The sequence below is a fragment of the Prionailurus bengalensis genome, chromosome B1, assembly GCF_016509475.1.
Source record: "Prionailurus bengalensis isolate Pbe53 chromosome B1, Fcat_Pben_1.1_paternal_pri, whole genome shotgun sequence".
NCBI lineage: Eukaryota > Metazoa > Chordata > Mammalia > Carnivora > Felidae > Prionailurus > Prionailurus bengalensis.
In genome coordinates, this window is record NC_057344.1 from 152807086 (window position 1) to 152832941 (window position 25856).

General features: G+C 37.5%; 1 protein-coding gene and 1 long non-coding RNA gene across 6 annotated transcripts in view; one reads left to right on the forward strand and one right to left on the reverse strand.

The window, feature by feature from the left end:
* The window catches only part of LOC122478851, a 95073-nt gene extending 75139 nt beyond the window's left edge, over positions 1–19934 (reverse strand). The window contains exons 1-2 of the long non-coding RNA XR_006296176.1: positions 19827–19934; positions 15231–15346 (exon numbers count right to left, since the gene is read on the reverse strand). This is a non-coding gene — a long non-coding RNA (uncharacterized LOC122478851). The remainder of the gene's footprint in view (positions 1–15230; positions 15347–19826) is intronic.
* A 55-nt stretch (positions 19935–19989) lies between these two features.
* EPHA5 (EPH receptor A5) overlaps positions 19990–25856 on the forward strand; it is a 349973-nt gene continuing 344106 nt past the window's right edge. For 3 of the 5 annotated variants that reach the window (XM_043572578.1, XM_043572580.1, XM_043572579.1), the window contains exon 1: positions 19991–20937. In XM_043572578.1, coding sequence (XP_043428513.1) covers positions 20742–20937 — 196 coding nt within the window. In that variant the 5' untranslated portion in view covers positions 19991–20741. Of the gene's footprint in view, positions 20938–25856 lie in introns of all 5 variants that reach the window. The other 2 variants (XM_043572581.1, XM_043572582.1) reach the window with 1 other exon arrangement.

Here is a 25856-nt window from a genome sequence, read left to right on the forward strand (position 1 = left end):
TGGCCATACTTCCTAAGATGTCTCCCTTACCTCACTTGATATTCATATTCTGTGTCCTTCCTTCCTCTTGAGTGTAGGTTGACCTAGTGACTGCTTCTAATGTATTGAATAGGCAAAAGTGATAGAATGTAATTTTGGAAATTAGGTTGTAAAAATTATCTCTTTTCTTGCTTACACAATCTTTTACCTTCTCACTTGCTCACATCGATGAGGTAAGATGTAATGTGGAAGAGACTCACATGGTGAGGAACTCAGGATAGTCTCTGACAACGAGGCCACAAGGAACCAAATCCTGCCAACGACAAAGTGAGTGAGTTCAGAAGTAGGTCCTTCACCAGTTGAGTATCAAAATAACTATAGCTCCATCCACTACCTCGATTTCAGCTCCTGAGAGACATAATTCACACAATACAACTAAGCTGTGTCCAATTTCCAAATCTACAGAAACCTTGAAGCAATCAATGCTGTTTCAAACAACTGAGTGTTGAGGCAATTTGTTGCCTCTAATATTAAACAATTAATATAATACATAATATGCAGGACACTATTCTTATCTTCACTCATACTGATATAAACTAGAACAGGGACTTCTGTTTAACTTTTTTCAGAGAATAAAACTCCAGATTTGAGTGAGGTAAATTAGAGGGAAATATACTTAACAGCACAGATTAGGGAATAGGATCTGGAAATCCGATTCTTTTCAAAACACATTTTCAATTGAAAGTCATATTTTTGTTCCATTATTCCACTATCAGAGTTATCTAATGCCATAAATTTCAGAGTCTTCTTTGGATTCAGAGGAAAAATCAGCCTGCTTACGTAAAAAGAATGAAATCTTGCCATTTGCAACATGTATGGAGCTACAGAGTATAATGTTAAGCGAAATAAGCCAGTCAGAGAAAGACAAATACCACATGATCTCACTCAACTGTGGAATGTAAGAAACAAAACAAATGAACAAGGGGAAAAAAGAATTAGAAAGGATCCAAGAAATAGGTTCTTAACTATTGAGAGCACACTGATGGTTATTAGAAGGGAGGTGGGTTAAACAGGTGATGAGGATTAAGGAGTGCACTTGTCGTGATGCGCACTGAATGTATGGAATTGTTGAATCATGATATTGTACACCTGAAACTAACCCTGTATGTTAAGTAAAATGAGATAAAATTTTGAAAAGAAAATTGACTGCTTATTTTTTTTCCCTCACTACTGCTTAGGCTTCAACTTTCTTGGGCCTCTTAGATTATTTATCCCTCATCCAAATATAGTCCATCTTCCAAAATATTTTTGTTATCTCCTTTTTTGTTTTCATTCTCCTTATGACTTTGTGTTTGTATTTTGATCCATTACTAATTTTGTAAATCCTTTTACTAGTAATTTTAGTAGAGTTTCAGAGGCAATCTAAAGTGGATGCATGTGTTCAATCTGCTACCTTTATACAGTGTACAAGTTCATCAGTATTTTTAATGCTTTTAGGAAAATAAAGGGTTCTGTAAATATTTATTCATGTGGGGTTAAGGTCATATGAATATTTTATATGTTTTTTCCAATTTAAATATACATTTAATGTCAAATTTAGGTTTCAAAAATCCAATATTTGGTCTACATTACAGAGGTTTTGAATTTTCATACTACTACATTACTGCATGATAATACAAGTTTTAACCTACTTAAAGTGATTAGAAATCCAAAATGGAAAGATACAAAAAAGGAACTTCAGATAAAACTCCCAATACAAATTAATTAAAATGGCTGATTTTTCCTTTTCCTTTTCTTTATTCCTCTCTTTCTCTCTTTCTCTTCTCTTCTCTTTCTCTCTCTCTCTCTCCCTCTCTCTCTTTCTTTTCTTTCTTCTGGAAAAGAAAGGCCTTTGTTCACAAATCAATATGATATTTTTCCAACAGTGTGGTTGGAGAAACCAAGTCATAATCCTATGCCCACATGTGTGATGTTAAAAAAGAAATCTGTTTCCATTTTCCTCAGACCAGCCGCTTGACATTTCAAAAGATAAGAAGCACTGCTCAGCTTGAATGAACTCAAAAATATCTCTGCAAATGTATTTGAACTCATCTTTTGAAATGTCAGTTTGGGACGAAGTGATAGGAGTTACTCATTCGGGTATAAGTGTTAAGAGTCTAAAACAATTTTTTTTTTTTAAGAAGAGAGAATGAGGTTGAAGAATATATTTTTTGAGTAAATCAAGGAAGTACAAGTTTGTGTGATATTATTTCATTAAGATAACTAGTTATCCACTAAGATACTTGAATTTAAATATAAAATATATTATTATAGATTTATATATAAATTTATTGATTTGATTTTTAAAACTGTCTCCTTCAGACATTCTTTTTTATTTATTCAACATCTCATTGACCATTTTACGATGTTTCATGTTTATGTGGAATATTTTTGTGTGTCCTAATATTTTCTTTTTAAAGAGATTTATTATAAAACTGGATCTGATTCATCCTGTTTCTGTTGTTGTTATTGTTGGATAACTTGGACATGTAATTAGAGTGGTCATAAACCACATATCTTTAAAAATTAATGATGAAATCTGACTTACCATATATGGCCCCAAACTGTACTCTTGGGCATTTACTCCAAAGATATGAATATTATTTTCACACAGGAATTTGTATACAAATGTTCATAGCAGCTTTATTTGTAATAGCCCAAAGCTCAAATATCCTTTAGTGAGTGATATGGTTAAACAAATTGTGGTACCTTAATACCACGGAATACTACTCAGCAATAAAAACAAATTATATATAGATATACAGATATAGATAGATATATATTTAGATATATAAAATTTGGATGAACCTCAAGGAATTTATGTTGAATGAAAAAAGCCAATCTCAAAAGGGTACATACTGCATAATTCCACTTATGTAACATTGTGAAATAGCATAAAACATAAATGGAAAATAATCTATTAGTGGTTTCCAAGGGCTAGAGGTGAGGGATATATGCAGCTATAAAGAGAGCATGAGGGGATATTTTGGTGATGGTACAAGTGTTTGATTTTCCTGGAGGTTATACAGGCTACATACACATGTAATAAAATTGCATACATATACACACAAGTGCATGTATACCTGCTGAAATGTGAATAAGTCCTATAAATTATGCCAGTATCAATTTCATGGTTTTAATACTGTATTACAAATGTGCCATTACATTAACATTGGGGAGATTTAGGAATATGGGGACGGGTTCACAGAACTTTGTACATTTCTATGCAATGTCTTGTGAATCTATAATTATTTCAAAATGAATGTCTACAAAAACTCACTTATAGTAAAATAATTTTGATAGGCAGAATTTTAAGAGGCAATCCAATGCTTTAAAGTTTTCATTTTGGGACTCTGTCACATTTTGAAGGTACGAATGTTCACTTCGATTCACCTTCCAATGGGAGGCCTTCAAAAGCTGTTGTGCTCAGACTAGTTCACTGTATAAATAAGTCTGCAGGAAGGCTCCATATACATGCCTATGAAAAAGAGCTTAGAGGTGTTTTGTTTTGTTTTGCTTTAATATTAAATATGCATTCCCATTTTGCCTTTTTGGTTATATTTATTATTGTTGGTAAACATGGAATGGAATCTGGTTATAGGACACAATAACACTGGGAATATATTTTGTGTAAGTAAAGGAAAATTTATATATTTTTACCTAGGTTTTTTGTTCTCTAGAAAAAATTAAAGTCCTTTGTTTAATTAATATTTAAATATACATTTATAAATTAAGGCACCCATTTTCATATTTTTATTAACTTCCATTTTCTAAAAATTTCAGGCTTAACAATAAAAATTGTTGGTAGATCCTAAACAACTATTTCAATTTGTGATTTATGTTCATGCTTAGGCCCTTTATTGAGTCATGTTCTTCCTCAGAGTCCATCAGTACTTACAGTTAAATTCATTTTCAACTTATAGCCAAAAAATTCTCATAGTATCTTTAATTAAATCAACTAGTTTTACTACAAACCATTACTAACATTTTTGTATTTATCTTATGTTGTTTTATCACTCAAAAGCAGTTAATGATATATATTTGTTGTATCTATAAAGCTTTCATGTTTTTATAAAATTTATAAAAGCATGGAGGAAACATGTAGGAAAAGGTGCTACTTCAGAAGCTGGCTCTATTTTGAGCCCATAGAACTAGAAAAACCTTTCTATGTTTTTTGGGTTTTTTTTTTAGTTATATTTGCTGAGAAAATCTGGGCATAAGATTACTGAAGAAAATGAATTTGGAAATCTTCTCTTTAATTGAAAAGACAGGTATTTAAAAGGTGCTTGAAGAAGGGAAAGGTGAAGAAGAGTGAAAAGAAGGAAGCCAGGAAAATGTATACCAGGAAAGAGTTTGAAAAGTATTGCTTCAGAAAAATTCTCTGTGATCAAATTTTAGAACAATGAAGTCAAATATCAATACTTAGTGTTTCTGTGATACAATCCTCCTCTCCTTTCACGAGGTTGAGAAAACTAGCTATTCAAAGCCCACACTTATTGGAGCAAAGGAACAGGGACATTGCCAATTATGAAGTAAACCAGTATGGAAAGAAAATAAGAGCAGAACTGCCATCAATCAAGTGGGGTGCTGGAAATTCCACCAATAAATTCATTGGAAAATGAGGTACACAACCTCCCAACATTGTCAGAATACTTGAAAATGTAGTGGACATACCACAAAAGTGATTACATCCTCCTGTTTTCAGAATAGGGGCAGGAGCTAATTGAAAGAATTTTACTTCCTAATTTGTGGTCATATAAGGCTTTTCATCATCACTGTATTTCAACTCTACTCATTCCTTTCCTCCTCTTATTTCTTCCTTCCCTGTTGTGCATCTGTATGTGTATGTTTGTATGTATGAATGAATACACATTTTCTTCTGGGATATTTTTTTATTTCTATGTTTCCATGGTTATACAAGTAATAAGTGCTAATTACATAAAATATAAAAATTAAACGTAGAAAAATAAGGGGCACCTGGGTGGCTCAGTTGGTTAAGCATCCAACTTCATATTGGGTCATGATCTCACAGTTTGTGGGTTCGAGCCTCACTTAATGCTTTGTGCTGACAGCTCAGAACCTGGAGCCTGCTACAGATTCTGTACCTCCCTTTCTCTCTGGCTCTCTTGCATTTGTGCTCTCTCTTTATCTCTCTCTCTCAAAAATGAGATGAAAATTAAAAAAAATTCTTTTATTCAAAAACAAGTAGAAAAATAAATCCAAATTATCCCATCAATCATATACAGATGTCATTAATGACACATAACTTTCCAAATTAAAAAAAAATGCTTTATATTGTGTCTTTATAATATGATACTTCAGAACTTTCTTTTTATGTACATATTTTTCCAAACATTTAAATCATTCCATGGTGTTTCATTATTATACAGATGTATGTAATACTTCTTAATGAACATTCATTTCTGATTTTTATCCATTAAAAATAACATTATGGAGAGAAAGGAAGATGGTGGTGGAGTAGGAGGATACAAGTCTTGCCTCACCCCATAAATACAACTAGATAGCTGTCAAAATATCTTAAATACCTCCAAAATTGACCTAAAGACTGATAGAACAAACTTCACAACCAAAGAGAGAGAAGAAGCCACATGAAATAAGGTAGGAAATGCAGAGATGTGGTTTAGGGGAGAAACAGATTGTGGATACTACAGAGGCAAGGGAGATGTGGTCTTGGAGATGGAGGAGACAGAGAGAGGAGCACACAGGGGAATATACAAGGAGAATGTTTCTGCAAAGCCACTGGCTTGGAAAATGAAAAAGGCTGAATTTCATAAGTTCTTGCAACCAGTGAGGCTTAAAGTCTGGAGTTTTATTTATTTATTTATTTATTTATTTATTTATTTATTTTTCATGTTTATTTGTTTTTGAGAGAGAGAGAAAGAGAGAGCATGGGGGGAGGGACAGAAAGAGAAGGAGAAACAGAATCCAAAGCAGGTTCCAGTCTCTGAGCTGTCAGCCTGACAAGGCTTGAACCCATGAGCTATGAGATCATGACCTGAGCCGAAGTCAGACACTTAACCGACTAAGCCACTCAGGTGCCCCAAAGTCTGGAGTTTTAAAGGTCAGCAGGCTTGGATGGGATAGATCCAGGAGAGCACTGCCCTGCTCATGGAGAGAAGGCAGGCAAACAACCTAGATGTAGATAGCATGGAAACAGTGATCTGAAAAATGCCTGGTGCCAAAGAGGGCAGAGTATTTGCTATTATATGAGTGCTTCCCTGAAAGGCAACATTCATAGAGACACCTCTCCAGGAACAAAGCAGTTGGCTTGAGACGTTTTCCTCTCCCACCCCTCAGCATAAGCTCAACAACCTGCAGGAAACAGTGCAGCACCCACATTGGCTTCCCAACTTGTTTACACCAAACCCCACACCCCTACACTTTGGTGGAACTGCCCTTCTCAGTCACACTTGCCTCAGTACCAGTGCAGTGGGCCCCACCCCAAGAGACCAACACAAAACCCTGTCCACACCACATCTCCTGACCAGAGAGTTCTACAGGGACTCAGTTCTGGTGGAGTTGGTGTCAGGTCTCATTTCACAAGCAGACCAGAGCACACCTAGTAAAACTCATCACATATAGGCCAGGCACCAAACACTGCTCACAGCAGGCAAGAAGACCCACTATAGACAATTTGATTGAAGGATAAGGCAGCCAAAAAACAAAAGCAGAGCACACACAGTACACACCAAAAACACTTGCTGAACCACCAGGCCCTAGGCACTACATGACTTCTTCTACATAAAGCCATTACTTTTAGGAACAGGAGACATAACTGGCTTTTCTAACACAGAGAAGAATGCAGAAACTCAGACAAAATGACAAGATGGAGGAATTTATCTCAAATAAAAGAACAAGATAAGGTCATGGGCAGATATCTAAGGAAATCAGATATAAGTAACATCCCTGATAGAGAATTTAAAGCAACAATCAAAAAGATGCTCACTGCGTTTGAGAAAAGAAGACATGAGTCAGACCCTTACCTTAGAGATAAAAGAGTTAAAAAAGAATCAGAGATGAAGAGTACAATAAACGAGATTAGAAACAGGCCTGATGCAATGAACAGCAAACTGGAAGAAGCAGATGACCAAATTAGTGACCTAGAACACAGAGTCATGGAAAGTAATCAAGATGGAAAAAAGAGAAAAAAGAATTACACAAGACAAGGATAGACTTAGGGAACTTAGTGACTCCTTCAAATGTCATAGCATTCCTATTATAGGAGTCCTAGAAGAAAAGAAAGAAAAGGGGGCAGAAAATTTATTTGAACAAATAATAGCTGAAAACATCCCTAAGCTGGAGAAGGAAACAGACATCCAGATCTAGGAGGCACAGAGATCTCCCAACAAAATCAACAAAAGCAGGACAACACCAAGACATATTGTAATTAAATTTGCAAAATATAGTGATAAATAAAAAAACCTAAAAGTAGTAAGAAAAAAGAAGTCCTTAACTTACAAAGGAAGATCCATAAGGCTACCTGGAGATTTCTCAACAGAAACATGGCAAGCCAGAAGGGACTGGCATGATATATTCAAAGTACTGAATGGGAAAAATCTGCAGCAAGAATACTCTATCCAGTAAGTATCATTCAAAATAGAAGGGAACACAAAGTGTTTCCCAGACCAACAAAAACTAAAGAAGTTCATGACCATAAAACCAACCCTGCAAGAATATTAAAGGTGACTATGAGTTGAAAGGAGAGACTAAGGGTACCTGGGTGGCTCAGTCTGTTAAGTGTCTGACTTCAGCTCAGGTCATGATCTCATGGTTCCTGGGTGCGAGCCCCATGTCTGGCTCTAATCTGACAGCTTGATCAGAGCCTGGAGCCTGTTTTAGATCCTGTGTCTCCTTCTCTCTCTGCCCCTCCCCTGCTCACACTCTGTCTCTTTCTGTCTCTCAAAAATAAATAAATGTTAAAAAAAAATTTTAGAAAAGAGAGACCAAAGATAAGAAAGGATCGGAAAAAAATGAGAAAACAAGTAATAAAATGGAAATAAATACATAATAAATAGATTATTTAGTAAATTATAATTATAATAAATATTTTCTATCAATAATTACTTTGAATGTTAATGGACTAAACTCTCTGATCAAAAGACATAGGGTGTCAGAATGAATTGAAAACAAAAACAAAAACAAACAAACAAAAGAAAACAAGTTACTCATTTTGTAACTAAAGACACCTCCAGATTGAAAGTGAAGGGATGGAAAAACATTTATCATGCAAATGGGCATCAAAAGAAAGCTGGAGTAGCAATACTTATATTGGAAAAACCAGACTTTAAAGGTTTTTTTTAATGTTTATTTATTTTTGAGAGAGAGAGAGAGGGAGACAGAGAATCCAAAGCAGGATCCAGGGTCCAAGCTGTCAGCACAGAGCCTGAAATGGGGCTCAAACTCACGTGCTGTGAGATCATGACCTGAGCTGAAGTCGGATGCTTAACTGACTGACTCACCCATGTGAGTCACCTGGGTGGCTCTGTCACTTGAACATTTGACTTCAGCTCAGGTCATCATCTCACAGTTCATGGGTTCAGGCTCCACGTCAGGCTCTGTGCTGACAGTTCAGAGCCTGGAGCCTACTTCAGATTCTTTGTCTCCCTCTCTCTCTGTCCCTCCCCAGATTGTGCTCTCTCTCTTTCTCTCTCTCTCTTTCTCTGTCTCTCAAAAATAAATAAATAAATAAATAAACTTAAAAAAAAAGGAAAAACTAGACTTTAAATCAAAGATTGTAACAAGAGACAAAGAAGGGCACTATAAAATAATAAAGGGGGCAATCCAACAGCAAGGTGTAACTATTGTAAATATTTATGCACCCAACATAGCAACATTTGGTGCTTCCAAGCACCAAAATATATAAATTAATAACAGACATAAAGGAACTAATTGATAATAATACAATAATAGTGGGGGAATTTAACACTCCACTTACATCAATGGACAGATCATCTAAACAGAAAATAAATAAGGAAACAATGGCTTTGAATTAGACAGTGGACCAGATGGATTTAACAGATATGCTAAGAACATTCCACCCTAAAGCAGCAGAATATGCATTCTTTTCAAGTGCACATGGTACATTCTCCAGAATAGTCCTCATGTCTGATCACAAAATAGGACTCAATAAATACAAAAAGACTGAAGTCATATGATGCACCTTTTCTGACCACAACACTATGCAACTAGAAATCAACCACAAGAAAAAATCTGGGAAAACCACTAATACATGCTACTAAAAATGAATGGATTAACCAGGAAATCAAAGAAATAGAAAAAAACATGGAAACAAATGAAAATGAAAATAGAACAGCCCCAAATCTTTGGGATGCAGGAAAATCAGTCCTGAGAGGGAAGCAAATAGCAATGCAGGCTTACCTCAAAAAACAAAAAAGAAACAAATAAGCCACCTAGTGTTACACCTAAAGGAGCTAGAAAAAGAACAACAAATGAAGGTAACGCCAGAAGAAGGAAGGACATAATAAAGATTAGAATGGAAATAAATATAGAAACTAAAAATACAATGGAACATATCAATGACACCAGGCACTTGCTTAAAAAATTAATAACATTTATAAACCTCTACCCAGACTTACCAAAAATAAAAAAGACTCAAATAAATGAAATCACAAATAACAACCAACACTGCAGAGAGATAAAAATAATTGTAAGAGAATATTATGCAAAATTATATGCCAACAAACTGGACAGCCTAGAAGAAATGGATAAATTTCTACAAGCATATAAACCACCAAAACTGAAAAAAGAAGGAATAGAAAACTTGAGCAGACTTATAAACAGCAAATAAATTTTATTTTTTTGTTTATTTATAAATATAATTTATTGTCAACTTAGCTAACATACAGTGTATACAGTGTGCTCTTGACTTTAGGAGTAGATGTCCACGATTCATCGCCTACCTACAACACCCAGTGCTCATCCCAACAGGTGCCCTCCTCCATGCCCATCACCCATTTTCCCCTCTCCCCTGACCCTCCCATAAACCCTCAGTTTGTTCTCTGTATTTAAGAGTCTCTTATGGTTTGCCTTCCTCTCTGTTTGAAACTATTTTCTTCCCTCTTCCCTTCTCCTATGGTCTTTTGTTAAGTTTCTCAAATTCCACATATGAAAACATATGATATCTGTCCTTCTCTGAATGACTTATTTCACCTAGCATAATACCCTCTAGTTCCATCCACATTGTTGCAAATGGAAAGATTTCATTCTTTCTCATTGACAAGGAGTATTCCATTGTATATATAGGCCACATCTTTATCCATTCATCAGTTGATGGAAATTTGGGCTCTTTCCATAATTTGGTTATTGTTGAAAGCACTGCTATAAACATTGGTGTACATGTGCCCCTGTGAATCAGCACTCCTGTATCCTTTGGATAAATTCCTACTAGTACTATTGCTGGGCGGTAGGGTAGTTCTATTTTTAATTTTTGAGGAACGTCCACACTGTTTTCCAGATTGGCTGCACCAGTTTGCATTCCCACCAATAGTGCAAGAGGGTTCCCATTTCTCCACATCCTCGCTAACATCTTTTGTTTCCTGAGTTGTTAATTTTAGCCACTCTGACAGGTGGGAAGTGGTATTTTAGTGTGGTTTTGATTTGCATTTTCCTGATGATGAGCGATGTTGAGCATTTTTTCATGTGTCTGTGGCCATCTAGGTGTCTTCTTTGGAAAAGAAGTGGTGAGAGTGCCCATTTCTTCACTGGATTTTTTTTCAGATATTGAGTTTGGTAAATTCTTTATAGATTTTGGATACTAACCCTTTATCTGATATGTCATTTGCAAATATCTTTTCCCATTTCATCTGTTGTCTTTTAGTTTTGTTGATTGTTTCCTTTGCAGTGCAGAAGCTTTTAATCTTGATGAGGTCCCAATAGTTCATTTTTGCTTTTATTTCCCCTTGCCTTTGGAGAAGTGTTGAGTAAGAAGTTGCTGTGGCTGAGGTCATAGAGGTTGTTGCCTGTTTTTTTCCTCTAGGGTTTTGATGGTTTCCTGTCTCGCACTTAGGTCTTTTATCCATTTTGAGTTTATTTTTGTGTGTGGTGTAATAAAGTCTTACAGTTTCATTCTTCTGCATGTTGCTGTCTAGTTCACCCAGCACCATTTGCTAAAGAGACTATCTTTTTTCCATTGGATACTCTTTCCTGTTTTGTCAAAGATTAGTTGGCCATACATTTGTGGGTCCAATTCTGGGTTCTTTATTCTATTCCATTGGTCTATGTGTCTGTTTTTGTGCTAATATCATACTGCCTTGATGATTACAGCTTTGTAATAGAAGTTAAAGTCTGGGATTGTGATGCCTCCCACTTTGGTTTTCTTTTTCAACATTACTTTGGCTATTCGGAGTCTTTTGTGATTCCATACAGATTTTAGGGTTGTTTGTTCTAGCTCTGAGAAGAATACCAGTGCAATTTTGATTGGGATTGCATTGAATGTGTAGATTGCTTTGGTTAGTATTGACATATGAACAATATTTGTTCTTCCAATCCATGAGCATGGAATACTTTTCCATTCCTTTGTGTCTTCATCAATTTGTTTCATAAGTTTTCTATAGTTTTCGGCATAACAGATCTTTTATATCTTTGGTTAGGCTTATTCCTAGGTATTTTATGGGTCTTGGTGGAATTGTAAGTGGGATCAATTTCTTGATTTCTCTTTCTGTTGCTTCATTATTGGTGTATAGAAATGCAACCAATTTCTGCACATTTTATATCCCCAGCAAAGAAACTGTATCAGTAACTCCCAAAAAACAAAAGTCCAGGACCAGATGGCTTCACAAGAAAATTCTACCATTTAAAGAAATCTACTCTTTTCAAACTTTTCCAAAAAACAGAAAATGAAAGAAAATTTTCAAATTCGTTCTATGAGACCAGCATTACCCTGATACCAAAACCAGACAAAGACTCCATTAAGAAAGAGACTACAGGCCAAAATCTCTGATGAACATGGATGCAAAATTCTCAATAAAATACTAGCAAACTGATCCAAGAATATATATTTAAAAAATCACTAACCTTGATGAAGTGGGATTTATTACTGGGTTGCACGAGTGGTTCAATATTTGCAAATCAAACAATGAGACACACCACATTAATAAAAGAAAAGATAAAAATCATATGATCATTTCAATAAATGCATTTCAGAAAAAGCATTTGACAAAGTACAACATCCGTTTATGTAAAAACTCTCAAAAAAAGTAGGTTTAGGGAAAACATAATTCAACACAATAAAGGCCACATATGAAAAACCCACAGCTAATATAATCCTCTATGTGGAAAATCTGAGAGCTTTTCCACTATGGTCAGGAACAAGATAGGGATGTCCACTCTCACCACTTTTATTTAACATAGTACTGGAAATCTTAGATACAGCAATCAGACAACAAATAAAAATAAAAAAAGCATACAAATCAACAAGAAGAGATAAAATTTTCACCATTTGCAGATGACATGATACTCTATACATAAAACTGAATAACTCCACCCAAAAACTGTTAGAATGGATAAACAAATTCAGTAAATTCTCAGGATATAAAATCAACATACAGGAATCTGTTGCATTTCTATACACCAATAACATAAGCAACAGAAAGAGAAACTAAGGAATCAATCCCATTTACAATTGTACCAAAACCAATAAGATACCTATGAATAAACCTAACCAAAGAGGTGAAAGATCTGTACTCTGAAAATGGTAAAACACTGATGAAAGAAATTGAAGATGACACAAATAAAATAGAAAGACATCCTATGTTCATGGATTGGAGTGCAAATATCGTTAAAATGTCTATACCACTCAAAGCAACATATCTATACATTTAATGCAATCTATACGTTTAATGCAATCCCTATCAAAGTATCAACAGTATTTTCACACAGCTAGAACAAACAATTTTGTTCTATATGGAGCCACAGAAGATCCTGAAAAGCAGTCTTGAAAAAGAAAAGCAGAGATAGAGGAATCATAATTATGGACATAAAGTTATATTACAAAGCTATAGTAATCAAAAGAGTATGTTGCTGGCACAAAATAAACACATAGATCAATGAAACAGAATAGATAACTCAGAAATAAACTCACAACTATATGGTCAATTACATTTAAAAAATCAGGAAAGAATATCCAAAGAATTTCCAATCCAAGGACAATTTCTTCAACAAATGGTGTTGGAAAACTAGACAGCAACATGCAAAAGAATGAAACTGGGCTTCTTTACATTATACACAAAAATAAATCCAAAACGGATTAAGGATCTAAATATGAGACCCGAAACCATGAAAATACTAGAAGAGACCACAGGCAGTAATTCTCTGACATTGGCTATAGAAACAGTTTTCTAGATATGTCTCCTGAAGCAAGGGAAACAAAAACAAAACTAAACTACTGAGACTACATCAAAATAAAAAGCTTCTGCACAGTGCAGAAAACAAACAGCAAAAGGAAAAAAACAACCTATGGAATTGGAGAAGATATTTGCAAATGACATATCTGACAAATGGTTAGTATCCCAAATATACAAAGAACCTATAAAACACAACACCCCCAAAAATGAATAGTCCAATTAAAAAATGGGCAGAAGACATGAATAGACATATTTCCAAAGAAGACATACAGATGGCCAACAGACACATGAAAAGATGCTCGACATGACTGATTGTCAGGGAACTGAAAATCAAAGCTACAATGCAATATTATATCACACATGTCAGAATGACTAAAATCAGAACCACCATAAACAAGTGTTGGGGATGATGTGGATAAAGGGAAACCCTCTTGCTCTGTTGGTGGGAATGCAAACAGCCACTCTGGAAAACATTATGGAGGTTCCTCAAAAAGTTAAAAGTAGAACTACCCTAAGATCCAGCAATTGCACTAGGTATTCACCCAAAGAATACAAAAATACTCATTCAAAGGGATACATGCACCTTGATGTTTATAGCAGCATTACTACAATAGCCAAATAATGGAAATAGCACAAGTGTCTATCAACTGATGACTGCATAAGGAAGTGGTACATATACATGTGCACTAGAATATTACTCGGCCATAAGAATGAATGAAATTTTGCCATTTGCCTTAACAGGAATGGAGCTAGAGAGTACTATGCTAAGTGAGATAAGTCAGAGAAAGACAAATACCATATGATTTCATTCATGTATGGAAGTTATGAAACAAAATAAAAGAGGAAAGCAAAAATAGAGAGCAAGACAAACCAAGAAACAGAGTCTTAAGTAGAAAACAAACTGATGGTTACTCGAAAGGAGGTGAGTGGGGGATGAGTTAAATAGGTGATGGAGATTAAGGAGTGCACTTGTAATGATGAGCACCGGGTGTGGTATGGGAGTGTTAAGTCACTATATTGCATCCCCGAAACCAATACTACCCCATATGTTAACTAACTGGAATTGAAACAAAAACTTTAAAAATACCATTATGTTTCATCTTTTAACCCATTTTAATTAATGTGTTTGCTTAAAATTTAAAATTTCTAGCTGCTAGATATAAAGCTACCATATTTTAAAAACATTTGATTTTGCAAAACCACCCTACAAGAGATATTCTAAATTCACTTTCCAGCAACAGAGTATGAGAGTACATGAGATTATCATTGCCAGCTTTTACCTAGAAGCCTTTCCAGAGACAACCAATTTGGGACAGTGTGGGACAACCAATCAAGCATTTAACAAAAGCTTGATCACATATATAACCCTTATTTATTTATGCCATTGGGTAAATTTATCAGTTTTTCCCCTAGTAAACTATAGCTAGTTATAAAATATGTTCTCCTATGAGTGGATTATTTATGAATTTCTTTTTTTTAAATATTTATTTATTTTTGGCATAGTGCAAACAGGGAAGGGGCAGAGAGAGGGGGACAGGGTATCTGAAGCAAGCTCTGTGCTGACAAGCTGACAGCAGTGAGCCCGAAGTGGGGCTCGAACTCCTGAATTATGAGATCATGACCTGAGCCAAAGTCGGATGCTCAACCGACTGAGCCACCCAGGTGTCCTTATTTATGAATTTCAAGTGAGTATATGCACTGAATTTAATTAAAAAAACATTCTTTTGAATATGAAAAATGCTACAACTTATTTTTCATATAACAGCATGCACTTCTGGAATCCAGAAGATGGTTAGAATAGGTGAGTTTTAAGTGAAGTGAGTCACTCACAGTGTATCACTTCAATCTTGGGACTCTTCTGAGCACGCTTTTCCGACTTCTTCAGCCCTGAGAGTCCTTATTATTTCATTGTTCACATCTTCATAGGATGCCACTTATCCAAGATGCTGGAGGCAAACAACAACCAAAGAACAACCAAAGTCAGTTTGGTTCCTCATCAACTATAGCAGCATTGGCCTCCCGCTACACTCAAATGTCAATAGCACTCACCCATCGATCACAGAATGATTAGAGAATAAACCAACCTCCAACAACAACAGTAAAAATCAGTGGCTCTTGGGCTCACTCTAATTTATTTAAATATCTTGCTCCTTATTCTTTGCTACAATATTCTCTATTAATACTCATTGACAGAGGAAGATTTTATTATCTTCTTGATATTCATAGAAAACACAAAAAAATGACGGCTCATTATGATGCCAATATGTTTATATTTTTTAAGGTGTAAAGGTGACATATATTACAACTGATAAGCCAATATTGAGACACTGTTATTAACTAAAGTCCATAGTTTACATTAGGGTTCACTCTTGGTGTGGTACATGTAATACATTTTGACAAGTATATAATGTCATATTCCACCATGACAGCATCATACATGATAGTTTCACTGCCCTAACAGGCTGGGTTTTTTTCCTTAAACTTGTTAAGTAATAAAATAATTTATATATTAAACCCTCATTAACTAATTACAAAGCTATTTATTCCTTATTTTTTAAGTTAAATACTCATTTAATAATAAATTAAATTGAAATACAATTAAATTGAACATTAATAGCAAAAATGTGGGTAATTAGTAGAGAAAAGTGATTCGAGGACTTCAGAAAAATTCTTAAACAAGATAACTATGAACAAAAATTAAACTATTATCTGTTTTATGTTAATTAAATTAAAATGCAACATAAAATAACGAATACATTAGCATTTTCTTGGTTGTGAACTTTAAGAGCTATTGATTGCTTAAATATATTTTAGTCAGCCTTTTCCTTTGGGGTCAAAATAATTAACATCACCATATATGTATCCTCCTCAGGAAATCATGGACTTGAAAAATTAACTTCATTAGTACATATTACAGTTCCATTAAGCTATCTTATAATTTCATATCTAAAATCTACCATGGATTAAAAGTTTGCTTTGCTTTTGTTTTTTTTTCACAAAATTCTCTGAAAGAAAGCATGCAGCTAAGTGTCAAACATTTAAAACAATTATGTAAAAAATTGCCAATAATACATATTTTAGAAAAAAATGCTCTTTGGTTTATGATGTTTTACTTACATTATTTTCGTAAAGACTGTTGCTTATGTTTTCTACCATAGTTTACATGGGTTTTGTGCTGTTTCTATTAATATTATCTGTCTACAGACCTACTGTTTATTTTCTTGATTTGGTCTATTGTCTTTCCATTGTACACAGATTGTATGTGTGTTTTTGTTTACAGAAGACAGTCTTTTTCTCCATATAACGCTTACATAGGATCACTTGTTTCTTGTTTTCTCCTATTCATTTTTCTGACCTGTACTATATATTATTTGGCTATTGCTTTTGGATTTAAGTGAACTTAAAAATTGAAGTATTTTTTATTCATTAATTGTTCACATTAATGCAGAATTGGGGGACAGTCCTCTTTTTTTTTCATTTCTGAATGACTGGTTATCAAATTTATTCTTTACTTCCATTATATTACAATTTTTTTCAGAGAGCCAGTGCCATGGGCTAAAATTCCCATGTCTTAGCAGCTGTGAAACTACTCAGGTTGCCTAACCTCATTTCCTCAGTCTTCTCTTCATAAACATGGGGCTAATAATTATACCAACAATGTGGTTAAAATGTCAGTATTAAGTAAAATAATTAATGTAAAACGTGATATAATGCTTCACACATAGCAATCTTCAGTAATTACTAGCAATTCTGCTTAGTATAATTGTTTTTGTTGTTCTACTTTGAATGCAGTAAAGATATTTAGGCTTATTAATACCTTGAACTTAACTGTAATACCTTTTATAGGGTAGTAACCTTCCAAGATATCTAATCAATGTGATTCTGAATTTCTCTTCTTCACGAAAGCTTAGTAAAAAGCCAAATCTAAGGTGAGATCTAGGAGACATCAGCCACATTCACCTTTTGAGGCCACAGCAGTATTCCCAAGCAAAAGAAAAGCAAACAATAGGACTTCTAAGCTCCTACTGATGTTTTAGCCTTTTCTTGTGCAAAGCAGTAGTATGAAGGAAAAAGACAAATCTAGTTTTCGTGCAATACTGTGGTCCAATGTGAGTATGCTAAAAGAGTATTTACGTTCCAAGAAATCAACAAATGGCCAAATATAAGATCTCTTTTGAGACTGAGGCCCAAACCAAGCCACCCTCCTTAACTTGTCTGATTAATTCTTTAATTGCTGTAAGTGGGGCTCTATTTTACAGCTGTTCATTCTTTTAAGGACATGCAACAAATATTTTTAAACAACCGTGAGAAAGATGGCTGCCATTTAAGGTGAAGAACATGAAGGACTTGGCATTCTGTGGTCTTAGTCACTTAAGAAAGAGTTAACTATCTTGAGTGGGGGATAACATAATTAGCCAACACAGTGAAAACTACTAAGTTTTCTTTGACATACCCAACTTTAAATTATTTTTATCTCAATATATATGCTTATAGTTGTTAGCTAACTTGTTCCAGTTTTTCATTCAGAAAATATTGCCATTATGTTGATTGACATAAATCATAAGCTATGAATACTTTGAGAAGGAGAACCGAATCACTTCTTTTTGTGAATAACAACAGTATAGAATGTCCATTCTCTCTGGACCCTGGGTAGGATTTTAGATGAGAAAGATGTGTATGTGTGAGTTTGTGTGTGTGGAGGGAGAGTGTTAAATTTTTCAGGGCTGAAACTTCGATAGGATGGAGTGACAGGCATAAAAACAAAGGTATGAGGCAATTTAGGGAACAGTGTATTTCAAATTTTAAGGTAAAACAAAATGGAAATTTTACTTAAGATCTTTGTAGTAGAAGACTTTCAATGTCAGGCTGAAGAAATTTAATAATTTTGAGGTTAAGAGTAAATATTTGGTGATAGGTGACAAAGGCAGTAACACAGAAGTGCAAAGGATATGGAAGAGAAGCGAACTTGATCATTTTCTCCAAATCCCTCATTTTACTGATGAGGATACTGAGGTCTATAGAGGTAAGGCAACAATTTCAAAGCCCAATTAAACTGCCTATGTTTCACATTATCATTATTACCTATCTGCAGGTTTTAGAGAACTTAGTTGATTGTCTGTTTAGATATATATATATTTTTTTTTTAAGTAATTCAACTATAGTTTGGAGGGAGGAGCTTACATTTTGAATGGTCTTCAAATAGAAACATAAAATTCAACTCTGCATCTCACCATGAGGTTTTTGCCAAACTGAAAGGCTGATTCACTGCCATTTCTTTAAATTTACTTCATGCATTTGGAGCACACTATAATGGAAAGAAGCTGCTTTTAGATTTCTGGTGCCAAAACATTTCAGGAAAAAAGAAAATCAAAGATAAGCTTCTATCTCTTTATAAAATTGCATCACTGCTTCTTTATTCTTTCATCTTTACCGCAAATATTTAAACAAGAAACAAATGTCATCAGCTAAAGATGATGAGAAATTTATTGTGAAGACAAACAGGGCTCTAGATGTCAGAGCTGGTGAGCTGAGTCTCCTTCGTTAGGTGTGAATGCAAACCGAATTTTCACAGTAGTTACTATACACCAAATTAAACAAGATACCTTTCTTCTAAACTCACACTTTTTTGTAGATGCTTTATTTGCAGTATTTATTACAACTGCCTTTCAGATGTTATCTCTTAGAATGAATGAGAAAATTGAAGAGAAATATTAAAGGAAGAGAATACATAATAGAGGTGAAGCATAGAAAGTCAATTGTTTCAAACTGCTTTTTTGGTAATTGTTTTGTAAGTTTCTCGATGCAGAACACACAAAATTAAAATAGTATTTTTTAAACCCTGAAATTATTTGACCCATGCTAATTTCACTGGAATTAACTGCATATAGCTTCATATCATATAATTTCTCAAAACTAACACATCCTATCAATGAAATTAATAAATTAAATCAATATACCGTAAAGTACCTGGCACACTGCAAAATTCAGGAAGTCGAATTCTTTGACTCCGTGAAATTTCAATCATAGTCACGGTGTCTATATTTAGAAATTCGACAATTTACTTCTGAAAAAAAATGTTGACTAATTATCCCATCCCAGCTGCCAAAAGTATTGGAAGAATAGAAAGGGTGAGCAGCAGTGAGCGATATGGGTGTTTAAGAAACTAGCCACGGACCAGCACAGCCTCTGCGAATACGTGGCTATGTGACGACAAGGTTGTTGATGCCACAAGCCTGCGATGGGCAGCAGGCACTGTGCCAAACCAAAGGACCCGCTTCTCCAAGGGCTGCCGGCTGAACCTAAGGCTGATTTCCCTTCCGCCTCCCGGGAGCCCCAGTCTTCGCAGGCACCGTCAGGAGAATTCTGCGCCCTAATTATCCGGGGAGGAACACGCGCCTCTCCCGGAGACCGCTAGGCAACACTCACCACAGCAGCCTTCAGATTACTTCCCTCCGCGAGTGTGTGACTTCGTCTAAGCAACTCACACTTACAGTAGATTCTCACTGGCGAGGCAGCGAGCAGCGGAGGGCGGGGGAGCTGGGAGGAGGAGGAGGGAGGCGGGTGGGAGGTGCAGAGCGGGGAGGCAGAGGAGACGACGGAGCTCCAGACACAGCAGGAGCGCGCCGTGGCGGTGCAGTTTCAACCTCGTCCTCCCAGCCGCGCGCACACCGCTTCCTCCCCGAGCCGCGGGAACCGCAGCAGCTCCGGGCTGCCGCCGCCGGGCTCCGCGCGCCTGCCCGCTCGCCGCCGCCACCACCTCCCCTCGTCGGCGCTCAGCCCGCAGCTGTTTCCTCCTGCCAGCCTCTGAACTCTGGATCTTTTCCTTTGCTCGCCTCTCGTATTCTCCCCACCCTGTATTTTCTGAACTCCTTTCCTTTATCCTTAGCCACCCTGCCCTTTCCTCCTCTTTTTACGGAGGATTTCTTCTTGACTGAAGATGACCTGTCTTCCTTACCTTCGTTTCAGCCCTGAAGACTGAGAAGGAACCTTTAGCTTTCCCCCAGGGGCATTTTAGAGACCTCAATCCTTAAAAGTCTTCAGAGGCAGAGAAACAGGACCCGGGACCTTCTCGACACCCTTGGGTCCAGTGCAGAGCTGCACTATCACCCATAACTAGTATTTAATTTAAGCCCGCCGAAGAGGAGGGAGAGAGGAGCCAGAAGCAAACTTCGGCCGTCTCAGAGGATCCGTGGTTCCCGCATTTGGAAGAGCCGCGTGCCAGAAGGCGGAGGACCCCACGGGGAACGCACAGGAGTCGCGAGCCTCCCTCGCCCCCTCCGCGAGTCCGGCGCCGCGGACTGAGCCGCGCGGGACAGCAGCGGCGGAGGCAGCCAGGAGAAGATGCGGAGCTCGGGGCCCCCGGGTGCGGGACGCCGGAGGCCCCCGGGCAACGGCGGCGGTGGCGGCGGCGACGGCCACCCCAGCACCCCCGCGTCTCTGGCCGGCTGCTACTCCGCACCTCGCAGGGCCCCCCTCTGGACGTGCCTTCTCCTGTGCGCCGCGCTCCGGACCCTCCTGGCCAGCCCCAGCAACGAAGGTAGTGTTGGGGGTGGGGACGGCAGCGACCTGGGGCGGAGGGGCGAGGCGGGGCCTGGAAGTGTGGGTCGGGGGGCCCTGGACGCTGCTGCCGCGGACGAAATCTCATCCCGCATCACGAATTAACATTTGTCCGCTTTCGCTAGCCTTTTCGCCCCCTCTGCTGTGCTTGGTTGCATTGTTTGACAAGAGGTGCGGAGCGCTGTGCGACTACCCTGCGTGTGAACCGAGTCTGGTCGGGGGGGGGGGGCGGGAGGTGCTGGGAAGTTGCAAGCGGGGGCAAAGAGAGGTCTGAGACCCACGCCGGAAGGTTGGGTGCGGCTGGTTCTCACTTAAACGCGTGGGGAAGTGACATTTCGGGCTGGAGGGAGTGAGAACTGTTCCAAGCTCAGCGGCGACGATTTCGGGAGCGGTGGGCTTTTAGAATCGTTATTTGGGGCCGGTGATGGGAAATATTGTGGGGGTGGCCGGCTGCTTTTATTTTGGGGGAAAGTGCCTTCTGGAAGCTGTTATTTAGGGCATCGCCACATGCTATTCTGGGGTGGGTGGCAAGAGCTGTTATTTCTCTAGGGAGGAGAAGGGCGAAGGACAGAAGGCGCCCCCACACCGTGGGGTGCCCTTCACTTTGGGGGCTCATCATTACACCAAAGTGGAAGGCGGGAAGGTGGGATGCCCCGGGAGGCGGAAGGGAGGTGGAGCGTCGCTGCCAGGAAGTTGCTGCTCAGACCCACCGGGGCTAGTCTCTCCGCGAGGGAAAAGCCCCGCTCCAGCCGGCTCCGGATCCCGGAGTCCCTCAGCCCCCGCCCCACCCCCAATCCTGCGCTCCGGACCCTGAAGGCTGCCCCTTCTTTCTCCTGGGCGAGTAAGGCGGGTTTCGCGGAAACAGCACCTGTGCGACTCTCGCTGCTCTCGGAGCCGTGCTCAGCCCCGGAGCCGCCACCACCCGGCCAGCAGCCCTCGGCCCCGGGTCGGCTCGGGCCGCGCTCGCTCCTCTCGCACGCCCAGACCGCGCTTGGGTCTGAGCTCCAGGGCTCATTCCTCTAGGGTGCGGGTGGGGGGTGAGGGAGCAGCATCTCAGATCCAGATCTGGGTGCAAGAAACCGTCAGCCTCGCGACGAAAATATCAAAAACCCCTCCTCCCCTCTTCCTGGAATACTGGGATTTCGATTTGAGGCTCCGGATGCCAAGAGTGAGGCACAGAACCTTAAAAAAAAAATCCCTTCCACTCCTAGGGCAGGGGACGCTGGACCGGAAAGATGAAGCAGCAGCCTCGGGGTCGTGTGTGTCCTCGTGACTTGCACGGGTTGTGTGGCTGGAGGAGAAGGCGCTGAGCTGGTTTAGGAGCACTGCCAGCTCTGTAGGAACCGTGTGAAAGCAGGGCAGATCCAGATCCCTGCCCCACCCCATGAACTTCTGTCTTTAATCCTTACAATTTATTGTTTTAAATCTGATTTAAGGATTCTGCGTAGCTCACTCTGTCCGTCTGTCTACCTAACCTACCTACCTATCTAGTCGTCTGGCTATCGACGATCTCCCGTGCTCAACCCAAGCAATCTGCATTTTTCTCCCTTCCCGATAAAGTTGGAGAAGTGTTTTAAGTACTACTAGTCCTTTTATTAACCTCTCATGTTAGATTCATTATGTTAGAAGTCCGGAGGATTATGACAAGGTTTGAAGACCTTTTATTAACTGCCTTATTCCACCGGAAGGGGCATCCTGGTTTGGATTTAAAGAGTAATAGTAATAGTAGTGCCAATCATCCTTTCCTGCTCCCATTATATTTCAATTTCTCTCCCAGGTGTGATGAGGGAAGGGGTTTATGTAGAGATGAAAGGGAGTAGAAGCTCATGGTTAGGGAAGGAAAAAAAGTCTCCGGGAGGGTGACGCCGAATGGGCACAAGGGCTGAGACTGCGCCCGGAGGAAGAGGCAGAGGGAAATGGAGGGAAGCTAGGAAATAGCACCGATCTCTTAAGGTGTTGTAAGCAGACCTCAAATCCTGGGGAAGGTAGACTGGTTAACATCACAGACCTAACACCCACAGGTTGTATTGTCATTTCGCCAGCTAGTCCAACACTCGGCAAAACTTGGGCTATAGTGAGGTGGGGATTGCTGGGGTCTATCACTATTTCACATAATAGGAAACAAAATCGTATTAATTATATGACTTCGCCTCATTCATCCCATTTCTACCCAACAGTTTTACGTCTTTCCATTAGTATCATCTCAGACCATTACTTCTATTCTTGTATAAAATTTATGTTCTCCCCTTGTTTGTGCATGTAAGAGTTATTATAAATCGAACAATATTATATTAAGATATTAATAAGAGCAGTTTGTTTATTTAAAGATTCCAGTTGGGGTTCTTAAGTTAGTTTTTGATTATTTCTGGAAGGTCTTGGAAGATCAGGGACAGAATGACTGGATGTATGTGCTGCATCCATTAATAACTTGCTCACATATACTTTGCTTTTGCAAACCATAGATGTTATAGACGTGTGTGTGTGTATATATATATATAGTATATGTATATATATGTGTGTGTATATATATAGTATGTATATGTGTGTGTGTGTGTGTGTGTATAAAATGTTCTATATGTGTATAATATGAATGCTCCCAGCATGTGAGAAAAAAATTCAAGGCAAATAGAAATAAATGTGAATTTACATTTGTAATTTTTATTCCAGTCATTTAAAAATTTTAACCTTGGTAGGCATAAATAAGCAGGACTGAAAAGGAAAAGCCAAACATATATCTAGAATCTTAAATTGAGATGGAATACATGTTAGGTATGTTGGATAAAAGACAGTTGGAGGAAAAAAATGTACTCTTTAGAGTGAATTCTAAGATAAGATAAATATACCTTTAGTTGTCTTTTTGCATACATTAGCCATAAATTACATGTGGAAGAAATCTTTGAACTGCAGTGTAATGCAAAAAAAACTTTTATTACAAAATACTTCAGAGGCGTATTTAGCAAGAAACTTCTAAGATTGATCAAGCAGGACAAATGTTAGCAAGCTTATCAACAAGTGAAAACGTTATCAGATTTAATAGGAAAAGGGAGCATGTCCACTGTTAGGAATATTGGAGGTGGCCCTGAACTTATTCAGTAACTGCCACTTTTTGCTGTCTGGAGATATATTTGTAAACAAGCATTATTTGACAAGTGCTTTTCACAGCAGGGATTCTTGGCCAATTACTGCTGAACAGCTCTGCATTGAAAATGATTCACCCGCAGTGAATCAAGCTTAATTCATTGAAGCTACAGTCAGTAATGTCCCAGTAAAGTGCTTCTGACAGTTGTCAGCAGTTTGTGTTTGAAAAGTCCGGTTTCTTGTCTCTGAATGTTTTGTATGTTTGAGAAAGTGGGGTGGAGGTGCTCTTTGGGGAAAAAAAATGCACATGTACACACACAGAGTGAAAAAATTTTAGGCTAAACTGTTAAACAATCATAAAATTGTAGATGTTTTCAATGGAAAGAAAGGAAAACGGAGTTTGTTTTAGGGTTTTTCTTGGTTTATAATAGGACCAGGCCCATAAAACAGATTGGAGGACATAATAGATTTGTAAAACCAAATGGCTTTGTTTTGTGGCCTTGTCATCCTGTTATAATTCATTTCTTTTTAGATAAACCGGCAGGACCCCACGGAAAAAGGACAGTTAAAATCATTCCCTCACCAGGACACTCCTAAACAAAAAAAGAGAGCAATTACCCATTTGTAATCTTAGATAGTTGGAAGTAGAACAGACCATGAAGAGTTTTGACTTTTTGCTTTATAAGACATGAAAAGGGGGCAGAGGGTTGACTCTTTAATTTTAAGATTTTTTTTTGAGGTAAACAGAGATCTTGGGTGTCAGGGTGACAGGTGAGAGGATTTCATTTCCTCACATAAGACAGAGAAGAAGGTGGACAATTCCTGCATTTACAATGGAAATTTCTCCTTTTATTGAAACTATTCTTGTATAATTATGAGTTATCAATACTATTAATTCTTTATTTCAATCCACATAGGTTACAGTTGGTATGGGAAAAGGGTTTATTTTTTTATACTTAGAAATGCATTCCTAAACTTACCATTATTTATATTATTAATAATCTTCTCTACCAAATGTGATCTTTTAGAGAATCTGCACAAAATGTCAAAATTACATGTATAGCTATTTATAGACAAACATTCTCAAACTATTTAAATATTTGACTTAATTCAATATTGCTACTGTTGAGAAAATGGCTATGCTTTAGTTGTATTCACTACATTTTTGCTGTTGACTTGATCACTTGAATCTCCTTTGTTTGAGTGCTTTCTTATGTATTTGCTTGAATGACTACTTAATTTCTCTTTCATTTAGAAGAAAGCTTCCTACCTTTGACTGTAAAAATAGACTATAATGTGTATTATTATATTTTATTAACTAATTATAGCTATTTTTACATATATGAGTCAAACTTAATGTTCTTTTTAAAAAGAAAAATATGCTGCTAATGTCTTAAAGAAATAACTAATGTAAAAAGTATTGATAACTCTTTATTTTTTGCACTTAAATTACCAAGTATATTTCATTTTACTAATGAGTAGTTTTGATTTGAATTAACAGAGGTACCTAAATACTCAAATACGATTTATGGCATTCTTGACTATCTTAAAATAGTTTCACAGTTGTTTTCATAAAGCATCAAAATTACATGAAGTTTGAATATGCAGCCTTGATGATTATAAATCATTAAAAATCGATTGTGATATTTGTCCTTTTTTCCCTTTCAAGAAAGAGTGAATTTTTACTAAAAAGGCAATATGCAAGCTAAAAATGTAAATTGTCACCTTAGAGACTCAGAATGATTCTTGCAGTTAGAATCTCTAGTGGATATGTATTTATCTGTTGAGCAGAATAGCTCCTATTGGTTGCTCTACTGGGTA